At 41.6% G+C, this 23044-nt stretch overlaps 1 protein-coding gene across 2 annotated transcripts in view; it reads right to left on the minus strand.

Annotated features, from left to right (window-relative positions):
• Window positions 1-5910: 5910 nt before the first annotated feature.
• Window positions 5911-23044, minus strand: part of sugt1 (SGT1 homolog, MIS12 kinetochore complex assembly cochaperone) — a 33989-nt gene continuing 16855 nt past the window's right edge. For both annotated transcript variants that reach the window (XM_007571706.2, XM_007571705.2), the window contains exons 11-13: window positions 13901-13991; window positions 11748-11920; window positions 5911-6538 (exon numbers count right to left, since the gene is read on the minus strand). In XM_007571706.2, coding sequence (XP_007571768.1) covers window positions 6437-6538; window positions 11748-11920; window positions 13901-13991 — 366 coding nt within the window. In that variant the 3' untranslated portion in view covers window positions 5911-6436. The remainder of the gene's footprint in view (window positions 6539-11747; window positions 11921-13900; window positions 13992-23044) is intronic.

Genomic DNA, 23044 nt, shown 5'->3' on the forward strand with positions numbered 1-23044 from the left:
GAATGAAAACCCAAATAAAATCCATTGGAAGAGGCTCCGGGGGTGTGAATACTTATGCCTGTTGACATTTCAGATAAAATTAGCTTCAACTCTTTTCACGAGTTACCTTTAACAAAACGATGTGCTTTTTTCCCTCCAAATTTCCATCTAAATGTAGCTGTACCTCCACTCCAAACTTTTCAAAGTGCAATATCATGAAATAAAACTTTTTTGCTTGTTTTTTTAAGTAAACTTCTAGGTTTCAAGCGTCTTTATTCTGTTATAGATCAAAAGAATATATGTTATCTGATCACACGTCTTGCGTGTGTCGCCGGGTTCCTTCAGTGTTCTCTGAGAAGCGTCTCATCTGGTCCCTGCTCCAAAGGCCCCAGCAGAAAGTTTTTCCAGAGTTCTTTAATGTGAGAGTCGAAGATCTAGAACTCTTTAATGAGACTAAAGACTCTGCAGCCCGTCACGCTCCCAGATCTTACCCACGATGCAAAGCGCTTAGCTCCTTTTGATGTTGCAGAGCCGCCTCGGGCAGGGGTAGGGGGTAAGGATGGGGGCGGTGTGTGTTTTTTGTGTGTGTGAAGGATACTAGAGGAGTGTGTGTGCGAGTGCGTGAGTGAGAGAGAGAGAGAAAAGTAAAGTGTCACGGAGCTAAGAGTTCCATCCAGAGTCACAAATGGCTGTTTGATCATCAGGAGAGATGAAACGATGTGTGATGAATTTAACACTTAACTCAGTGTGAGAGGCTTGATGATGTGGTTAGGGAGGCTGATCCATATTAATGCTCTCCTGGCTTGGTAGGACGCCCCCCCTCACAGCTGCTGCATACCGGGTCTCTGCCCGTTTCACCAACTCACAATGACCTTTTTAAGAGCATTGTGAATAAAATTTAATACCTGTATTTCCACAGAAATATCCAAACTTCATTTATATAACGGGCAATAAATTTGAACTTACCCATGATGGACACAAAAGGTAGCTAGCTAGCTAGCAAGGGAGTATTAGCAGCTAGCTAGCAGCAGCCTCAACCGTTTCAAATCACAGAACACAATGAAGATGTCTGACTCAAACCTGCAACAAAAAAATTACATGGAATATACAACAGAGGTGTGCGATACTGCATATTGGTATCGCCCATAGTGGCGAAAACAATACAGATACTTTTTATGTTTGATATCAAACATCTGACTTTCTGGTGGTTTTCTGGTTTGACACAATTTGGATTAAAGTGTCTATGAAATACTTGAATAATATTAACTTGATTTGTGTGCATTTTTCCTAAATAAAGTGCAAAAAAAAAAAAGATAATTCTAGCAAATCACTACAGAATCTTTCAGGTAGAACAGTTTAGAAACTGCAATGCAAAAATAAAACTAAATTTGAAGAGGGAAACTGGAACAAAAGCATTGATCTTACCACTCTAATATCGAGCCGATAAGGTCTTGGTATCGATATTATCAATATTTTGTATCGATTTGGCGGCCTCTAATATACAAGATGAAACAGTCCTGTCCAGACAAAATTTAAGAGCTGCAATCAACATGCTAAAGGCCAACTTAATTTTTTTAAATCAATTTAAGACAAGCCTCAATTTAAGACTTCTTAAAAAAATACATCGACACCCTGTGCATTTACAGCACGAAAGCTTCCCTCGTCTTCGGCTGCATCCTCGTCCTTGGACAAACAACCTGAGGTGAGGGGGAGCTTCTTCCGTCTCGATACCGATCACGCTGCAGTAAGTAAACCCTGTCCTCAAGGCGTCAGCCGTATCTCAACCGCCTGCTCTCGTATCAGTGAGACCACATTTCACCGCTGCCGGCGTATAATCGCAGCACGCGGCTCCCCCTCCCCGTCCCAATACGTTGCCATCTTCGAGTCTGAGTGATGCGTTCAGGGACTTCCCGTCCGGTTCGCAACAGACTCCAGACAGTAACAACACAGTACACGGATTTACAGCCCAAACAAGAAATCTTTTTTATTTACAATGAGGCTTGAGTCACACTGATGGAACGCCATGTGCTGAGCCATTGGCAGACGAGTCAAGAAACAGAGCACTGGTGCAGACTCTTCACAGGAAGAAAAAAATAATAATTCACTTGTAGTTCTTATCCTAAGCAATTGTACATTTTTTTTACACTCTGCTGAAGACGGCAAATTGTGAAAAGGCTTCCAAACAGAAAGGCTGTGGCTGTTTAGAGAAAACTCATCTGAAGGCTGAATAGCTGCATTTCAGGTCTACCGATTCCCTTTTTAAGTCCATCGGCCTCTTAAAATAAAATAAAAAAAACCAGATCATTCACATTTCAAACCCAATCAGTTGATAAGCTTGTTTTCGGTGGAGAGATAATGGGAATGCAGCNCATGTGACCTCCCTGCCTCCCAATCCTGCCAGCTGAAAAATCCATATTTAACAGGGCTGAAATGAGATCTTTTCACTGCTAAACATGCCCACGAGGAAAACGAGCCACTCAAGTCTGACTGCTTCCCCCTCTCTTCCCCTCCCTCCTCTCCCTGCAGCGAGGACTGGAGGGCGAGCAGGGCGCCCCGGACATCGACCCCATGCTGGACCACCAGGGCGTGTGCTGCAATGAGTGTCGCCGCGGCTACACCCACTGTCAGAGGATCTGCGAGCCGCTCGGTGGCCACCAGTCCTGGCCGTACCACTTCCGAAACTGCAGGGTGGCCTGCAGAGTTATCATGCCCTGCAAATGGTGGGTGGCGCGCATCATGGGGCTGGTGTAAGAAAGCCACCAGTACTCGCCCGAGATGCGGCAGAGCCCAGGAGGGAGGGACGGGGTTCAAAGGGAGGTGAGATGAAGGGAAAAGTTATAAAAAAAATAAAAAAAAGAAGAAGAAAAGAAGGAGGGGGGGGGAGTTACTTAATAACATCTACTGTAGGTAGCTAAGTCTAAGCAGATTTGTTCAAAAGCAACTTGCATTAGTAGCTGTGTTTATGAATTCTAGATGCATATAAAGCTGATCTGACATTGAAAGGCAAACGCAGTGGCGGCACATCCTTTCATGCTGTAAAAACACACACACACACACACACACACACACACACACACTGCAGCTACTAATCTGGGGTCTTCTGAGCTAGAGCGCAACATGCTACCTAGAAAACAGAGATGGTGACATTACTTCATGTAGACGCGTAGGAAAAGCTTGCATTAATAGAGCCTGTGATTTACGTTGCCTAAAATTCTGTACATAAATATCTACAAAGGACTCCAGAAGAAGTCGGTGGATTTGCAGAACCGTACATCCGGAGGTTTCCGATGTTGAATAAGAGAAACTTAGATGCATTTTATTAGGATTTTATGATTTTATGTGATAACTCGGCATGAACAGGGTACATGGGCAGAGTTGGAGGGAAAGGTTAAATACAGGATGGTGGAAGAAAACCTGTCTTTGGGTGGACCGCCCCTTTCTAAAGCCGCCCTGCGTCACTGCCCATATGAAATCCTTCCACTGGAAGCCAGAGCTGCATATGGAAGGATTTGGTTTAGAAATCTAAAACAAGCTGAAGTTCAATCGGTTTTAATCACAAACAATAAAAACAGAGGTGATATTTGATTGGCTACAACTTTCCAGGTGGCTCTGATATAGCAATAAAAGATTAAAAGGGATCAACCTTTTCTACATCTTGGTGACCAAAATGCTAACAATCAGGAAAAGAAGTCATTTATGGCTCTATCGTAATCAAAGCAGTCATTACAATGTCACTGTTTCTCACTATTGGTCAGATTCACAGATGCACTTTCAAGCCAGAACGCCCAACAGATAAAGCAAATAGATGTAAAAATATGAGATGTCTGTAGTATCCCCACAGCATGACGCTTCCACCACCATGTCAGGTAAATTGAAGGTGACTGATTGTACTTGTAATAGGGTGTTTCAGAGTAAAGACACATCACACTTTTAAGATTGTTAAAAAAAAAAAAACATGTTTCACTTTACAGCCGTGCGCCTTTTTGTTGAATGAAAACCCAAATAAAATCCATTGGAAGAGGCTCCGGGGGTGTGAATACTTATGCCTGTTGACATTTCAGATAATATTAGCTTCAGCTCTTTTCACAAGTTACCTTTAACAAAACAATGTGCTTTTTTCCCTCCAAATTTCCATCTAAATGTAGCTGTACCTCCACTCCAAACTTTTCAAAGTGCAATATCATGAAATAAAACTTTTTTGCTTGTTTTTTTAAGTAAACTTCTAGGTTTCAAGCGTCTTTATTCTGTTATAGATCAAAAGAATATATGTTATCTGATCACACGTCTTGCGTGTGTCGCCGGGTTCCTTCAGTGTTCTCTGAGAAGCGTCTCATCTGGTCCCTGCTCCAAAGGCCCCAGCAGAAAGTTTTTCCAGAGTTCTTTAATGTGAGAGTCGAAGATCTAGAACTCTTTAATGAGACTAAAGACTCTGCAGCCCGTCACGCTCCCAGATCTTACCCACGATGCAAAGCGCTTAGCTCCTTTTGATGTTGCAGAGCCGCCTCGGGCAGGGGTAGGGGGTAAGGATGGGGGCGGTGTGTGTTTTTTGTGTGTGTGAAGGATACTAGAGGAGTGTGTGTGCGAGTGCGTGAGTGAGAGAGAGAGAGAAAAGTAAAGTGTCACGGAGCTAAGAGTTCCATCCAGAGTCACAAATGGCTGTTTGATCATCAGGAGAGATGAAACGATGTGTGATGAATTTAACACTTAACTCAGTGTGAGAGGCTTGATGATGTGGTTAGGGAGGCTGATCCATATTAATGCTCTCCTGGCTTGGTAGGACGCCCCCCCTCACAGCTGCAGCTGCTGCATACCGGGTCTCTGCCCGTTTCACCAACTCACAATGACCTTTTTAAGAGCATTGTGAATAAAATTTAATACCTGTATTTCCACAGAAATATCCAAACTTCATTTATATAACTGGCAATAAATTTGAACTTACCCATGATGGACACAAAAGGTAGCTAGCTAGCTAGCAAGGGAGTATTAGCAGCTAGCTAGCAGCAGCCTCAACCGTTTCAAATCACAGAACACAATGAAGATGTCTGACTCAAACCTGCAACAAAAAAATTACATGGAATATACAACAGAGGTGTGCGATACTGCATATTGGTATCGCCCATAGTGGCGAAAACAATACAGATACTTTTTATGTTTGATATCAAACATCTGACTTTCTGGTGGTTTTCTGGTTTGACACAATTTGGATTAAAGTGTCTATGAAATACTTGAATAATATTAACTTGATTTGTGTGCATTTTTCCTAAATAAAGTGCAAAAAAAAAAAAGATAATTCTAGCAAATCACTACAGAATCTTTCAGGTAGAACAGTTTAGAAACTGCAATGCAAAAATAAAACTAAATTTGAAGAGGGAAACTGGAACAAAAGCATTGATCTTACCACTCTAATATCGAGCCGATAAGGTCTTGGTATCGATATTATCAATATTTTGTATCGATTTGGCGGCCTCTAATATACAAGATGAAACAGTCCTGTCCAGACAAAATTTAAGAGCTGCAATCAACATGCTAAAGGCCAACTTAATTTTTTTAAATCAATTTAAGACAAGCCTCAATTTAAGACTTCTTAAAAAAATACATCGACACCCTGTGCATTTACAGCACGAACGCTTCCCTCGTCTTCGGCTGCATCCTCGTCCTTGGACAAACAACCTGAGGTGAGGGGGAGCTTCTTCCGTCTCGATACCGATCACGCTGCAGTAAGTAAACCCTGTCCTCAAGGCGTCAGCCGTATCTCAACCGCCTGCTCTCGTATCAGTGAGACCACATTTCACCGCTGCCGGCGTATAATCGCAGCACGCGGCTCCCCCTCCCCGTCCCAATACGTTGCCATCTTCGAGTCTGAGTGATGCGTTCAGGGACTTCCCGTCCGGTTCGCAACAGACTCCAGACAGTAACAACACAGTACACAGATTTACAGCCCAAACAAGAAATCTTTTTTATTTACAATGAGGCTTGAGTCACACTGATGGAACGCCATGTGCTGAGCCATTGGCAGACGAGTCAAGAAACAGAGCACTGGTGCAGACTCTTCACAGGAAGAAAAAAATAATAATTCACTTGTAGTTCTTATCCTAAGCAATTGTACATTTTTTTTACACTCTGCTGAAGACGGCAAATTGAGAAAAGGCTTCTAAACAGAAAGGCTGTGGCTGTTTAGAGAAAACTCATCTGAAGGCTGAATAGCTGCATTTCAGGTCTACCGATTCCCTTTTTAAGTCCATCGGCCTCTTAAAATAAAATAAAAAAAACCAGATCATTCACATTTCAAACCCAATCAGTTGATAAGCTTGTTTTCGGTGGAGAGATAATGGGAATGCAGCACCGTTGTGCAACGAGGGATCCCGAAGGAGCTCAGGTGGGCAAATGTGTAGACAGACAATGTTTATAAAAAAAAAAAATTAAAAAAAAGAAAGAAAAAAGGGACACAGGGGAACATTCAGTATTTCTTGAACTCCACGTCATCTGGTGGCTTCACGTCCACCTTCCTCGTGCCAACATCGCCCCAGTTGGTGCTCAGGACCGTACCACCAGACTCCATCTGCACAGGGAGGAGAAACAGATAACTATAAGTTTGTTTTTAAAGTTCTTATTTCAGTTTTGTTATAATGTGCCAAAAATGCAAAAAATAAAGGTTCATTCTACTCCAGTAAAAGTGGAGCTGGCTACATAAATATAATATTGCTATCAGTTGTGGTAGATTTCTCCTGTTTTTACTTTTTTTTGTCACAATGTAATGTTTAAGTGCACCAAACTGATTTTAATAGTAACCAGAGAAAACGCATATATAAACAAACTGTTTTAATTGAGAATTTAATTGATAATTCATTGACAATCCACACCAACGTGGCTCTATGTGAAAATGATGTTAAATCATAAGGCAAGTTTATTTGTTTAACACAATTCAGCAACAATGCAGTTCAAAGAGCTTTACAAAGTGATAAAAGAAAACAAACAAAAATACAATTCAAGGGCGAAATAAAGAGAAGTTGAAAATATTGTGACCAGATCAAAGGCAACTCTAATCAGGAGGGTTTAGAGTTGATTTAAAGTAGCTCAGAGTTTCAGCAGTTTTGCGGGTTTCTTGAAGTTTGTTCCAGATTTGAGGAGCAAATGAAATGATTGCAGAACCAGAAGACCTGAGTGGTTTGGAAGGTCAGTATGACAACAGCACATCTTTAATGTATTGCGGTGCCAAGCCGTTCAGTGATTTATCCACTACCAGTATTTTAAAGTCTGCTCTCTGAGTCGGTGGAAGGACGTGTTCTGGGTCTTTCTGGGCAGACGTGTGAAGACGCTCTCGCAGTAATCAATGCGACTAGAGAAACACTCTCCACTGCTACATCTTTATTTCCACCACCCTTCCCTTCCCTGGCTTTTTTTTTTTTTTTTTTAATTGAGCGCCGGCGTTGCAATGTAAACGGATGCTTACACTGCTCTAGCGCTGGTGAATGTTGGAGCAAACACCTACTTGGCATGAATGTTAAAAAGAGTCGCAGGTTAATTCTGCTGGGAACGACGGTGAATGATTCTCTTAAGGCTGAAACCTTATGACGTGTGCAGCTTCCCTCAAATAAAATAATCTTCTATAAACGGAGTTTTCCCCCCCATTTTCCATTTTTTGTGTGGTTTTGACTTTGGGTCGTGTGAACTTTGCACTCAGCTCCTCTCTTACAGCCGGTGATAAATCAATCCCTGTAGATAAGTGCAGATGGATGTCTTCTTTAAGAGACTCTGGGTCGCTGTCGGTTCAGGAGTGTGAGCGTGTTACACATCCACCGAGAAGAAAGCCTGTTTTTTTTGTTTTTTTTTTAGTCTGAGTTCAGAATCCAAATTAGCCCGAGTCTCTGTCATTAACGTGCATTTGGCGATGGTCAATCTGCGGCCGGCATCAACATTACTTAAGATTATTACAGAGTGAAAAGACCAGAGCTGCCTCTATCAAAAGGTCAGCTCTCCACAAAACGCGCAGAGACTGACATTAGAGGTTTCTTCTTCGTTTTATTTCAAAGGACTACAACGGGTTATTTTCTGCACACGCTCGGAGTGCGTTTGGAATTCCCCGGGTCCTTTAAATTGTTAAAACTCACATCGATCTGCTGGGTTTTCAGCAGGAAAACCAACCTTGAGCCCAAACAGCAGACAGACGACTGCTTGTGCAGCTGCAATTACCAATAAAATGAGGCTGTAGGTATCTGTGTTTGTCTTGTGTGTATCTGTAGATTACCTGCAAGAAGTGACTACTGATGTACAAATGAGAGCTAAAAAGGCAGAACGTGGTGAGCTAAGTGGACTAAGAGGGAAAAACGCAAGTCTTTTTTTTAATTAGGAATGATCAGGATATAATAATCAGGATCCAATTAGGGATTTGTTGACAAGTCTCAGTCATCAAATCAACACCATTTCTACGCTTGGTTTTTAGGTCAGTTGAAAGAACCATTTTTTTTTTATAGGAGCTAGTGATGGTTTATGCAGGCCAACACCCAATCAACAAAACTCCGACCATATTTAAAACTCCAGAATCAGTTTCTTTTAGATGGTTTTAAAACAAGGGACAAGGGTTAGAAACCTGTCCTACCAACAGCTAAATAATTTGTGTTGTCTAATTTAAGACGAGACAAAAAGACAAAGATCTAAACACTGAGAAACGTTGGGTAAGCATCAGCCTCTCTTATGCTTCCCATGTTTCTTTTGATGCTGCAGCGTTTGTGCAGATCAATACGTTAACACAGATCTGAGCTTAAAACTGACAATTTCAGCAAAATCCATTAATGTTATTTCGAGACTCGTGTCCCGATTGCCGCCCGTCTTTTATTATTGCCAGGTGGTGGTGATAAACCGAGCCGCTGGTTCCGATCGGCTCAGAGACCGGCTGATAGGGAATATGAGGGCTTCATAAAAAACCACTTCAAAAACAGGGTTAACACGAATTTCTCCTGTGGGTGCTAATAAAGACAGAAAGAAAGACAAACTGAAGGAAAGAGACAGAAAAAAAGAAAGAGAAAATTAAAGACAAAGTCAAAAAGAAAGAGACAGAAAAAAGACAAAGAAATACATTTGGTCTATCCAGCTATCTATCTATAAGGATACAACATCTGTTTCCATGGATACTGAGGTAAATAATATGATTTGTGTGGCTAAGTGTCCTTGCAATATACAATCTTCTCCAAATCCTCTGAATAACTTTGGATGTTAAACCCATCGCTTCCCTTGTTTAGAACCGACTCAGAACCAGCTCTAGACGGGTTCTGATTAAGCCCCGGATCTCTTTGGAGGAAAAAAGGCTATTTCTGAGACATCAGCAGGTTTTAATAAACTCATGTCTTTGCTCCTGCTGACAGAGTGTAGCACACAAAGCAGTTTGCTGAAGTGCTAGGCTAACAGATAGCATGCTTCCTCTCTGTTTTGATGGGACTTGTTGATCATTCTGAGTTTAAGACATTTCCATGTGGTTCCACTTAATCCCATGTGAACAAAAACTTGCAGAGCTTTCTGCACATTCATCTTCCACTATCTGAGGTCTATATGTACACAGGAAGTAACATCACAGACCGGGAGATGCTGCAGCCTTTCATTATAAATCATGAAAACCCCTAAAATATTTTTTGGGGAAAAAAATTACAATGCCTTCTGTCGACGGCATACCACAAGCGTCCTATAAGAGTCAGTTTTGCGGATTGTGCACATGACAATAGACCTGGTTAGAAACAGACCGACTCAAACGTGGCTGCAGCAGAGACGGATCTCAACACCTGCACGGGCTTTTCTTTTAAAGCGAACCAAAGTATTTGTCTGCAGTAAAGGCCGTTGATATGGCAACTGCCTACGGAGGCACACACCACTTTTGTTGATGGCTGGGTCAAGAACCTTGGCGCCCTAATAAATGCAGTAGTTAGGTTTTCTCTGCATTTGTTCCTCAGGTTGTGCAATGAATTGACCTTTAGTTCCGGTTCAATGCCAAACAGCTTCTCTAGGTCTGCTTAACGCAGGTAAATTATATAGACTGGATAAAAAAGGCAAACTCAAGATATTCAATTACCTAAATGAAAAGGAAAAACAGCAGTTCATCATGTGTACCGTCAATGTCATCCAGTTGTGACTGGGCGGTAGTTTTGTTTCCAGTAGCAGTTTAATCTTAAAGGAATTTAAATGCACTTGCACAGAGAAATGCAGAGAAATGTGGTCCAATAAAACATGACGTTAACAGTTTATGGATGTTTGCGACTTTTTGATTTTGGTTTGACTTTTCTTTTTCTACTCCAAACGACGGAGTCTGTCACAGTGACAGATTTTGCCGGACGATAAATTCTCAGAGAAGTCACAGTGATAAACGACAATGCTGCTGTTTTGAGAGCATTTTTAAGGAATATCGTGGCGAGGGTGATAATAATGAAAGAACACGTTCTCGAAAGTTTAAAACTTTAAATTCTAATGAACATTTAACACTGGAAGACATTTCAAATGTCCAAAATAAATACACAAAACAACAGAAACAAAAAATAAAATGAGTTAGGAAATATCTATAAACAAAATTGATGTTCAAAAAACGTGCAGTCTGAAGACTTATCAGTTTTTGGAAGAAAAAGAGAGAAAAGACAAAAAGAATAAATTATGCAAAAGGAGTTTGTTTTAATTTATCATGCGATTAATTGATTTACTGCTTATTGCAACAGGTCTAAACAATTTTGGGATGTTGACAAAAACTCCTAGTGATCCAGTCAAACCCATCATTTTTAATATCTAAGCCACCTTTATTTTACAAGATATTTCTCTATTTCTCCTCACGGTCTCCACAAACATCTACATAGCAGCTCGCTATAAACAGAAGAGGAGGAAAGGCAGACTTTTAGAGGATTTCGTCGTGATTCTTTGATTTTCCCGCCCCCTCAGACACTTATCGAGCTCTTCCCGCCTCTGAACTACAATAAGACCTTCATCGGATGAATGCAGACGAGGAAACATTCGCAGCCACGAGATTTATTACATTTTTATGTAGAGTGGACCTGAAACTCTATTTCATTTATTTTAAGTTCTCAGAAAGATCAATACAAGAGTGATGACAAAAGTGCTTCCTTTCTGCACACCTGGGGGAAAAAAATGACCTGTAAAGAACAACGCGTGGCATCGCTTAGGTTTTTGCAGTTTACACTATGAGCGAACGTTGTTAGGTAAATTGTATTATTATCAACTATTTGTTATACTGTTTTATATGTTCTTAGTTTATGTACTCTTATTTGTTTTAGTCATATCTTTTAAGAAATGTTTCTGAAATGTTAATCACTCTGATTTCCTTTCTCAGAGGGCCTCTCTGAAGAAGAGCAGTGACAGCAGCTCTTCACAGAACGCCCTGCTTTGACCTCTTAGATTCTATAAAACCATCGCCGTGAAGATTCACAACTTGTCCTGTTTGATCCTGGGTCAGGAACTAGATAAGCTAGTGCGAGATAGATTGTGTTGTTAGTTAGTGATAATCTTGGCGCTGTGACTGTGTGATGAAGTGTCTTTCCCCCTCCATTTAGAGTTACAGCGCTCTCTGTGATTAGGGATCCTAAAGACAATAAAAAGAGAGGGGCAGGCAAATGTGCTTCACAGCAGTAGGAGATTTGTAACTGAAAGCACATCTCTGTCTATTCTCCTCGCGAGTATTCAGAATCTAACTTTCTCTTGTCTTTCCTGTGTTATTTGCTGTGTTTAATAGGTGTCAACTCTGACAAACGTGAAGCCGCGTCACCGCAGGAGCGAGTACTCACGAAGGATTTGTTCATGGCCCGCTTGACGTCGTCCGAGCCGTCCGAGTAGATCTGCTGGAAGAGCTTGTTGAGCGCCGCGTCTCCCTCCAGCTTCTCGTTCTTCTCCTCCTCGCTTATGTCCATCACCATCTTGTCCCACTTGTGGGTGTAGTGGGAAGACGTCGGGTACTGATCTGAAAAAGAGAAGAACTTGAAATGTTAGTTTACTGAAGATGAAAAATGTTAAGGTGGGGAAAATCTGAGAAGGTAGGAGACAGAAAGAGCAGAACGGTTTAACTTTTTCACGCTTGGTTGTGAGTGGAAACCTCAGTGCGTTTTACTGGGTTTTTTACGAGGCAGACCAACAATAAGTAGGCCTTCATTTTGAAGAGGGAGCAAAAAATAACGCTTTGCTTTCATCGTAAAAATCTGAAAAGTGTGGCGTTCATTTTGCATTCAGTCTCTGAATATAATCAAATTTGTTTTATAAGCTAAGACTCTACCACTTCATTTCTCTTTACATTTCAAATCACACAAAAATATGCTTTCGTATTTGTAACTGCAGTGTTAGTTTTTCCACCAATCAGCACCTTTTTCATGTAGAGCCAAAAGTATAATTTTGGTTTAATCTGATCGTAGCGCCTTCTTTGAAATGTTTGCCAGTAAGCATGTTTTTTTTTTGTTTTTTTCATTTGTATGAAGAAACATCTATGCAACTTTTCAAATTAAATAACCAGGTTGTTTGTTAAAATAAATCAAAGACTTAAACTGTGAAATGCAGAGGAATTATGATCAGCATAAACTTTAGCTCACATGTCGCAAAAACCTTAGAAATTTGTGTTTCCAGTATCTTTTGTCTATTTCTTTAATGAAAAGTTAGAAAGTCGTGTGAGAAATAATCTGTTTGTGAGTGAAACATGATGCTTCACTCCAATTTTACCAATTTTTGTAGCCGGGATCTGTTTTGATATTATGAAAATGAAAAATTGTTGTTGTTTTTGTTTGTTTTTGTTTAAGAGAAATGTCAAATGAGATCATCTTGAAGGCGCACATGTTTAGGTTATTTAATTTCCCCTTAGAATCAATAAAAACTTTTTGAAATTGAATTGAATTTCAATTACCCATCCTGGGCTCGGCCCTCCACACGCCCACCCGATTACGCCGGGCCTGCTTGTGGCAAACTTTATGACATTTGAAATGTTTCTTTTAATCCCCCCAGAAAATGTTTCTTCTTGCCTTTCTTCCATAAAGCCCAGGTTTGGAAACTTCCCTGCTGATGAAACAAGTAGATTCTAATTTGAAATGTTAAAAACAGAAGCATCACTTTCCTTCCTCTTCTCAATTATGCATTATTTTGTTGGTCCATCACCTAAAAACTCAACAAATGACACTGAAGCTTGTAGTTCTGTGATAAAGTTCAAATGGTATGCAACCACTTGAACCAAAATGTCAACTTTACTGGAGTTCACCATTAATGGTTTCATTAGAACACACCCAGCAAGGCTGAACGAATTAACTCATTTGGCAAACAATCACCCCGAGATTTGATTTCTGTTTTCTCCGGATGTAAAAAGATCAGCTTATAATCCCAGAAAGAGATGGAGAGGCAGAGCAGGACGAGTAATCCAGACGCAGATTTACATAAATGCGGCAGCAGACAGATTCAGGCCAAGTGTGGACACGTTTCATAAAAAATTCCCAAATATGTTCGAACGCATCACAAGTTAAAAGCATGCCCTGGTTAAAAATAAAAAAATAAAAAAAATCTGGGCAGTGGAAAAATAGTTAGGATGCCCACTTAACGATGACTTTGCCTTCCCCACCGACACAACTACGTGCGTATTTAATCCCATCCGTAGCAGGAAAGCGTGGGCTGAAATACCGAGTCGCGCCGCTGCCGCCGCTACCTTCCCTTTCCCTCGCCGTCACGCTAATGAAAGATTCTAGCAGGGCCCGACTGCCCACTCTCATTTTAGTGAAGAACAGACAAACAGGAGCTTATATTGATCTTCGCACAGAGACAGAAAGAAACAAGAAGAAGTGGTTCAGGAGGAAGATAGTGAGACGGACTGACGGCAGTGGAGACAGGAGACCAGATACAGACAGATTAGTGAAGTAAAAAAAGAAAAAAAAACAAAAAAAACAGAGCGTAAACAGCGAAGGTGAGGACTGACTCGGATTGAAGTGTTTGATGTTGGACTCCTGTCCTTCTCCCTCCAGCTTCTCCCATCTGATGGCGTCCATCTTCTTCATCTTGATTTCCACCTAACAGAAAACAAAGAGAGAGAGAGAGAGAGAGAGAAACACACAACAACGTTTGACCAAAAGTGGATGAAAATAAGCACAACACATCGGATCATTACTGAGGCCTGAAAGAGCCGCTTGTTTCGGGGGAGCCGCGGAACGACTTAGCCTGTGAATGAGTGAAAGGAAAGAAAGAAAGAAAGAAAGAGAGAGACAGTTGGAGAGAGACATCGGGGGTATGCGGGGGCACAGCTCAATCTCCAACCTCACTGACAGACACACCGCGCTAACGAGACGCCTGTCAGCCAGAGGGCCGGTGTGAGAGACGGGGCATGGGGGAGAGAGAGAGAAAGAGAGAGGAGGGGGAGAGGCGGCAGATCCTAATTCCACACAGCAGCATTTGATCCGAATCGTTACACACGGAGAACATAGTAGAGGAGGAAAACAATGCAGCAAAGAAAAGGACACGGACACTGAGTCGCACTGACATGGCAGGGGAGAGAGGGAGAGAGAGAGAGAGACCCCTCTCCCCTCCTATTAATGCCGTGTGCGTTTTGACACACGAAAGACAGATCCAGTGATGTCGATGCAATTAAGGAACATTTCTGCTCTGCTGGGCGACATGATGATTCATTTATGAGGGTGGAGGCAGACGGTTGCTGGGGGGCTGGGGGCGAGCAGATCGAGGGGAACCGGGCGGTGCAATCGCTGTTAGAGGTGATGAGCTAGCGTGCGCGAGGTGGCTGTACGCCGGTAGACTGCTTTGGTACGCGTCATCACTTTCTGCTCCACGCAGGGGCTAAAAACGGAACATCCACAGCGACGGACCCCCGGATCCGCTCAAGTCATCACTTTACAGGGAATTTGGTTTGTGAAATTGTTAAATGGGATATTTGATCTAACAGGTTTATTGCAAATAGCACCTCATATTCAGCTTAAAAACAAAAACAGTGATATAGACGTGGAAAATCGTTCAGAGTAACATTTTTAGCTTCAAGTTTCTCAATTAATGCCTCAACTTCTTCACAAGTCATATATATCCTGGTTTCCCTGGTAACACTGGAGGGCTTGACTGGTACATAAAATGACTGCTGTCATCCCACACGACTCTAATGCATCGAAATACTGTTCATAACTCTGGCAAACACACCGAGCCTTGGAACGACTTGGATGGAAACCTTTGAGCTCAGCAATAAGTATTTTTAGCAGTGGGCCCAGCTAGCGACACAGCAGTGTCAAAATCTCCAAATCAACATCGGCTGCTTTTTTTTTTTTAACCAATAAATGACAGATCCACAACTTTAATTGCTAATGTGGGGAAAAAAAACACACAAAAAAAACTTGAGGGCAGAGCAGTGGAGGCCTGTAAGTTTAGGTATTAAATATGCATTCATGTAGCGTTTAGGCTACAGAGCTAAATCTGGTTTTTAATGAGGTGTTATTTCATTATCAACCTTTTACTGAGGAGCAAGGGTTGCTAGTTCTAGAGAGACCAATTTAGAACTAAAAAATTAAACATTGAGCTTCAACTTTCATATATATTCAGATTAAAATTTGAATAGCCGAGGTTGCCGTCTCATTCGTTGGTTGCGTTTCAGAGCTGCTTGTCGCAGTAGATCAGTTCCGGGTTGTTGCTATGCTTTTTTTTTTTTTTTTATTGTCGTGGCCTAAAACTACTTATGTTTGCAACACCTTATTCAAAACGTTGCAGTCAAAGTTGCAAATAACCTTCCTAATATTAACTCTTGTAGTGCAAATAACCATTTCAAGAGCCTTCTTGAAATATTCACCTTAATTAAAACACAATCATGTCCTGAGGAGTTGTCAAAGTTGGTCATTCAACTCAACATGAACTGTGTTCAAATCTACAGAGCGATATGGAAGACATTATTAATACGTAAACACAAACTACAAAGCTGCCAGGTTTATAATACACTCTGGGGAACCCTGTAATGTCTATGCTTTTATCTTAAAAGTTTAGCTTTCAAGAAACTATGCGAGTCAGGAAGGTGCATCAGAATGGGGCTAAGGAGATTGGTCGAAATTCAGCCGAGCTGCCATGATTGGTCACTGACTGCACAAACTGAACTTTGATTAATTTCCCATTAAAAATAAGTACTGTGATTTATTTTTTAACTGCTTGAATTCAACATTGCTGTTTCCACAATGAAAAGAAAAAGAATCAAAACCAATTAAGCAACAACTTGTAATCAATCCAAAGAGTAATCTGACAGGAGCCATCTCTGTTGAAAGCAATATGTGTTTGAGAAGCTAACTCAAGCTAATCTTGGGGTTTTGAAGCAGCTTCACAAAGGAAATCAAACATTCATTAAAGCTTTCGACAGACGCAGCATCCGCCTGAGAAGGCACTTTGGTTCCCGTCTCATCTTACTTTGTTTTAAGAACTTTACGAATCCGGATTTCATTCCTCACATACCGACGTGGTGTGATAGACATTTCAAGCAGTGCTTGAAATTCTCGCACTAGCAACAACATAAAGAGATTTTTTTTTTTTTTGGTCGTCTTTTGTCGTCTAAAAAAAACAAAGAATAAACTAGCTGGTGCCGTTTCTCTTCCCTAAATATTTAAAATGCTTTAAGTTTGGCAGGAGTCAAGCCGCGGCTCCGGCTGCGTGGAGGCGTGTGCGCCGCCATGCGTGCTCCTGGGCCATACAACATTAATCTCCTGCCACATCCGAGTTTCCTGCCTTTCAAGGGACGTGGCAGGCCGAGCAGCGTGCACACGTGTGTGTAACTCTGTGTGTGTGTGTGACAGGCGAGGCGACAGTCCTTAAAGGGATGTGACAGCACAGCCACAATCGGGGGGCCACCACCCACAGGACCCCAGGGGCTGGACTATGCAAAACACACACACACACACACACACACACACACAAATACAGGCTATTTACAGAAGGGACCCGTGTCATTTGTCACATGTGTTTATAAGCATCTTCCCCACCGAGTTTCTAACATAACTCTTCATCCAACATCTTTAACCTCTTTTTCCCCCCAGATGTTGGAAGATTTCAAACAATCTCCCTGAAAAAAAAACAAAAAAACATCAACATTCTTAGACACTGACAGGCGTGCAAATTAAAGCAGGGAGACGGCACTTTAGTTATTTGCAGGAAAGAGATGATTTCGGAGTAGAACGAGTGAACGTGCGTTTTTATATCCGTGTGTGTGTGTGTGTGCGTGTGTGAGCGCATCAGCCGTCTGTTCTGATCAAACACACTGGTGTGTAATTGGCTCCCCGTTGTCGCGGTGACCCCTGCGGTTGGGATGTTTGTTGTGATGGGAGGACGGGAGGAGGTCGCACTGACGATAATGTGCCATAGACAACACCGAGAGACACACACACACACACACACACACACACACACAGAAAGAAAGAAGGAAAAAAAATAGTTTAAATAGCACAAGTGTGTTGAAAGATTACAGCTCTGCTTCTGCATTCATTCATGAATGTGTGTGTGTGTGTGAGTGTGTACTCTGAAGCCCAGCTTAGCTTCCCCCTGCTAAGTTGTCTTTAAAGACAGCAAGGAGATGAAGCGTGAACACAGTGCAGGGCAGCCTGTTACAGTCAGACACTGGTTGAGACTCAACAGCTCCGAGGGCGATGCTTTCTATTTTTTTTCTTCTTCTTCTTTTATTTATTTTTTTAAAGGGCTCATTAGGGATGCATGCCAATCTAGGGAAACTCGACTTGCTGATGCCGTTGTTCATTTCAGTGTTCTTATCCCCCCACCCCCCAGCTGCTTCGCACGGGGCACCAAAAATGTTAAATGAGACACGCATGAAGAAAGCCCGGCGGTTAGTCGGGGTCTACGGCGCTCCACCTGTATGAGGTGAGGGGGAAGTTTGAGGAGTTTGAATGCTGCAATTACCTGCAAGTGGTATGTGTTTGGGTGAGTGTGAGGGGGGGCGCCTGAGGAGCCCACTGGACCTGTGAACAAACAGTCCAGGGAGGGAAGAAATAAAAAAAATAAAAAAAAAACCAGCTTCGACGCAGAGTCTGTAGGTGTTGAAATAAGCCAGAAACATAAGGAGTGACCGGAGCTGTGCTGCCATGACCGTGGGCGTGCAGGGAATTGACAAAATATAGAAAGACGGGCGAGGGAGCAAACTAAATAGAAGGAGTCTAAGTCCATCCTCAGCTGCAGCCTCTCTAAGACTGAGCCCTTGTTTAAGCTGCAACCCACGTGCACCTCTGGTATGCAGTGTCTGCTGTTGCCATGGAAAAGTGAGGAAATGAGTGAAAAGGAAGTGTTTTTTTTTGTTTGTTTTTTTTTGAGAAGGGCCAGCTCCTGTGCAGGTCAGCCACAGCCGATAGAGAGCACATGGTATAGAGACGTCGGGTTATGCAACGCTCTGCTTCGAATTTCTTTACAGCTTCTACTTTTTTATATATATATTATTATTTGCTACGTCCGCACATACAGCGTGTGCTTTCGAGTTCGTAGGGCCCCGCCTCGCCCTTTCGTTCCTCCGGTGGGGTTGCTGTCAGACTGAACTATCAGAAATGCTTTCAGCCTGTATGTTAGGACTAGAACTGCACCGCAGACACAGCGGTGTAGCATTCACTTCACCCATGTGCATAATTTCCAACATCAAAGTGTATAACCCGATCAAACATCTATGAGAGAAGTGAGATTTTACAAGCTGTCAATATGAAACAATATATCTTCATAGGAAGTATAGGTAGCCATGGCGATGAATACCGGCACACCAGGGTGGTAAAGAGTTGGAGTTTTTATCTGCGTTCCTGCTTTTTGGTATTTTGTGCATTTCTGAACCAAGAACAAGATTTTGACACCGGTAAAAAAAAGAACAAAATAAATTTAAAAAAAAAAAAACACACACACACAATGCACCGGTTTTGAAAATAATAAAGTATGACACAGAAATAGAAATAACTTTCTGCTATAAACATAGAATTGAAGAAAAGTACAACCAGGATTCAGGAAGGGATTTTTTCCACCAAAGACAAATTGGAAGAAATAAAGAAAATATATATAAAAATATTAATATTGCTGTCTAGACAGCAGCCATTGATGTATGAGAGGACTGAGCTGACTGAGCAGCCAAAACCCTAAATGATTGGCTCAGTGTCAAATGTGGTGGTTTTGCTCATTATTGACTTGATCAGATTATGCATTTTCTTTAAAGTAAACAAAAAAAAAGAAGTAACAATTGTACATAACTGACTTAATAATCATATCAGCTCAAGAAGTGACAGTGTGATTCCTACATCTAGCAGATGACTTAATTTACTCTAATTTCTCATAACAGATATAAAATTCTACTGACAAAGATGGAAATGTGCTCTGACCTGAATCCAGAGTCAGATCAATGGACTGATTGCAACAGAACCAAGCTGTAGGACTTGCATCATCCCTGGGTTTTGACTTGTAGGGTAAAAAAACAGATTTTCAGTAATAATTCCTCCGTGAGGGCATGCTTTCTTTTACATCTCTTGTGGTGCATCTAGAGCTGAGGAAGCACAACACAAATTATGGACAATTCTTATTAATAATTCTGTGAGAAAGAAAGCAGAATCTCCTTTCTGCTTTCTGACTCTGCTCCTCACAGAACGCTTTAAACCATCATCCATCCAGCGGTCTGCTCTACACTAAATATATATTTTTTGACAGACAAGTTGGCACAAAAATGGTGCAGTTAGAGTGAGAGCGGTACAGCCCTGACCAGACCTCCGTCGCAGCCGAGCAAACCAAACCAAACACGTGGAAAACAGAGCCCATTTATCGGCCATGTTTGTTTTCTTTTTCCCTCTGTTCTTCTCCTTAAGACTTTTTTTGTTTTTTGCTGGCAGAAGTAAAACAAATAATTTGGCGCTCTGAAGCCACCAACTGGTGTGTAAACCGTCCTCACAAGAATTTGTGCAAGAGTTGGTTGAATTCAGTCGGCTTCAACCGGTTTGACATTTCATACGGTTCTGCCGTATCGTCCTGAGAGGAATCAGTCGTCAGTGGTGTGACATTTTTACGAGTGTGTGATTCCCTTAACATCTTCTGCATCATGTTCTCCTACTACTCTCCAACGTGCATCACTTGCTGTCACTTTGACTGCTAACGTCATGTTTTTGCCTCTCCATAGAAGGTGCCCCTGTTTGACTTCCTGGATGAGGGAACAACTAATCATTCTGCCTCTTCTCCTTTTAACCGTTTCACTTTCCACAAACTTGAAAAATGACTGATAATCGCGGTTCATCCGTTTCTTTCTGTGTATCCGTTCTGTCCTCTCAAGCGAATGTCGCTACATGAATGTTGCAAGTCGATGAGTTCATTAAATTTGACCAATCAACTGAGCTGAATGCGCTGATTGATAACTGGGATCAACTGGAATGTATGTGTGACGTAAGTAAAGTGATGATTTTTGTTGTTGTTGTTGTGAATTGGTGCTACATAAATAAACTAAATTTAATTTTTAGTCGTCACACAAAAATCTGCTGAAACCATGAACTTTTTGAACACCGTTGAAACGTGACGTGATGTATCCTCAGCTTTAGATACTCGGGAGTTTTCCCTTCTTCAAACATGAGATGAGAAAATAGAATTTGAGGCAAGAAGAGAAAAAATAATTTAAAAAAAAAACAAAAAAAAAACAACGTATATTTGTTTCGACTGACTCAGCAAAAAGTTTTCCTATTTCTTAAACCACGACTTTCAGATACCTTTCAACTCTCCTTGATTTTTTTTTTGTTATTTGTAGAGTCATCCTCTGAACTACTGTGTTACGCATTGTGATGGTTGTGGTAATAGGACTGGAGGGAAAGTGTGTGGAACGGAAAATAAAGGAAGAAAAAAAAAAAACAACTTTTGAAGCCTCGGAGAAGTAAAGATCAAGATTGCTGCAACGAAAAATCTGATATCTTTGAAGCAAACTGCATAGAAATCAGCTAAAAGATTTTCCCTCGGCACGGTGCATCCAAGTGTAATTCTCAATCCTCGGCTGGGCTTGCGGGCTTCGAGGAACACGTGACCACATCAAGTGAGGTTCTCTCTCTAACGAGGAGAAGTTTCAGAAAGCGCTAAACAAGCAGCGATTGATTTCCCCCCTGATGTTTGCAGACGCGTCGTGCCGTCCGGCGTGTGACTGCCTGGCGGCGTTACGCCGGGGGGGAGGAATCTGTTCGCTGGGAAGTGATTTGATGTTTACAGGTCAGCGGCGTGGCCCGCGGGCGTTCACAGAGTCTTAGTCACCCGTTTCCCGTCTGCTGGGCAGCGCCGCTCCAATCGAGCACGAGACGAGTTAGAGGCAGACCTGGCGTGTTTAACCACACAAAGCGTCGCATTAGTGCAAGCCGCCCCGCATCTTTAAGGCTCGCTCCTAGTTCTCCCATTTTCTCTCCCCTCCACCACCACAGTTTCTGTGAGAAACTGACTTGACGAATAACAACAGTAAAAAAACTAATATATATGGACTTGAACACATCTCTGACGTCTCCAAGTCCATTTTATGGACAAATTAGGACAGGGGTTTTCTGTCTTATTGCGTCAGTGATGAGTTGCTGCAAATTCACTGTGAAGCAAAAAAGGCTTCAAAGGCTTGTGATCTGCAAAACAAAACGCCTCTAAAGCTGATGCTCATGCTGCTCGGATGGAGAACGACGCTAAAGTCGATAAGTCACACAAAGCTTCGTCACTGCTTTGACAATTATATAAAAATAAAAATAAAAAAAACCCACACGACTTGATTTACCCGTTTTCTCATCATAATCAAAAGGAGGTTCTGATGCACTCACTTTCCTTTATGTAGGTGGTTTGTGTATCTCAGACAAATCCCTTTTTCATTTCTCATAAAGGTCGCCTGTCTTAATATAGTCCGTAACATTATGCTTTCACGAGAAATTTGCTTTTTCCTCTCCTCCGTATGACTTGGTGTGGGATTTCAGTTTGATAATTGTGTCAAAATGAGTAGAATATTCTGGTGAACTTTTAGCTGAAGTTTTCCAGTAGTTTCACGGTGGTGCTTTAAAATATATATATTTTAAAGCACCACCATTTTAAAGTATATATATACATACACACACACACACACACACACACACACACACACACACACACACACACACACACACACACACACATTTGGCTCCTTTCAGGATCCTGCTTTTAGCTCTTTCTTTTTTTAATCAGATCTTTCACGTCATTAACAGTTTAAAGAGCTTTTGTAAAAATTTAGCTTACAAATGAGGAGTTTGTTAAGAACCAATTACCTCCCAAAGTCAATATCAGCTGCGCTGCTATTGGCAGCAGCAGCTGATATTGAGCGTTTACAAAAACTGGCAAAGGATCTTTAAAGTCTTTCCAGAGAAACTGTGGTCCACTCTCCTGTGCAGAACTGCTCTAATTCAACCGTATTGGAAGGTTGCTAACTCTGTTTGCTTAAGGTTATTTCTTCAATCTAATGGAATGAGACACATCTTACCAAATGTTTCACTTTAGTTTAATGACTCCAAATAATGTTTTCCTAAAAGTCTGGAAGCGTCTTCAAAGTATTTTTGGGGGTAAATGTGAGACAAGTCTTTGTTTTGTCTTAAGTCAGAAGTAGTTTTCTCCTTTTGACTCTCCCACTGAGGCCATTTTTAGGGTGTTTTCCCTCCTAATAGTCCAGTACACTAAGTTTGTTTGGGGGTCAAAGTTGCAACATTTGATAAATTTTCAGCTGATGCAGTTCTCTTTCACGCTGCACTCTGTCAAACGATCCAAACCCCTTTGAAAACCTGCTCACCTCCTCACCTGTGGTGGCGCTGCACCAAAAACCACTGAAAGAAACAACACGAAAACCTTCAGAACACGACCGCAACTTCCGTCTTCGCGAAATGTAAACATAAAAATGGTGTAGCGTCAGATTTTAGTGGTTGTAGGACTTCTTTATTGTCTTTGGCAAAAAGACTATGACCGTTTTTTCGCTGCTAGCAATAGGCTCAAGGGTTTGTTTGGTTACATTATAGTCCACTTCACACTTTTGGAGCGGTCTCCGGTTCGCTTCCATTCATACTGCATTCAAACTGCACCAGAGACACTTAGGTTTATTCACTTTTTTTGT

The sequence above is a fragment of the Poecilia formosa genome, unplaced genomic scaffold (genome assembly GCF_000485575.1).
Source record: "Poecilia formosa unplaced genomic scaffold, Poecilia_formosa-5.1.2 Scaffold285, whole genome shotgun sequence".
Lineage (NCBI taxonomy): Eukaryota > Metazoa > Chordata > Actinopteri > Cyprinodontiformes > Poeciliidae > Poecilia > Poecilia formosa.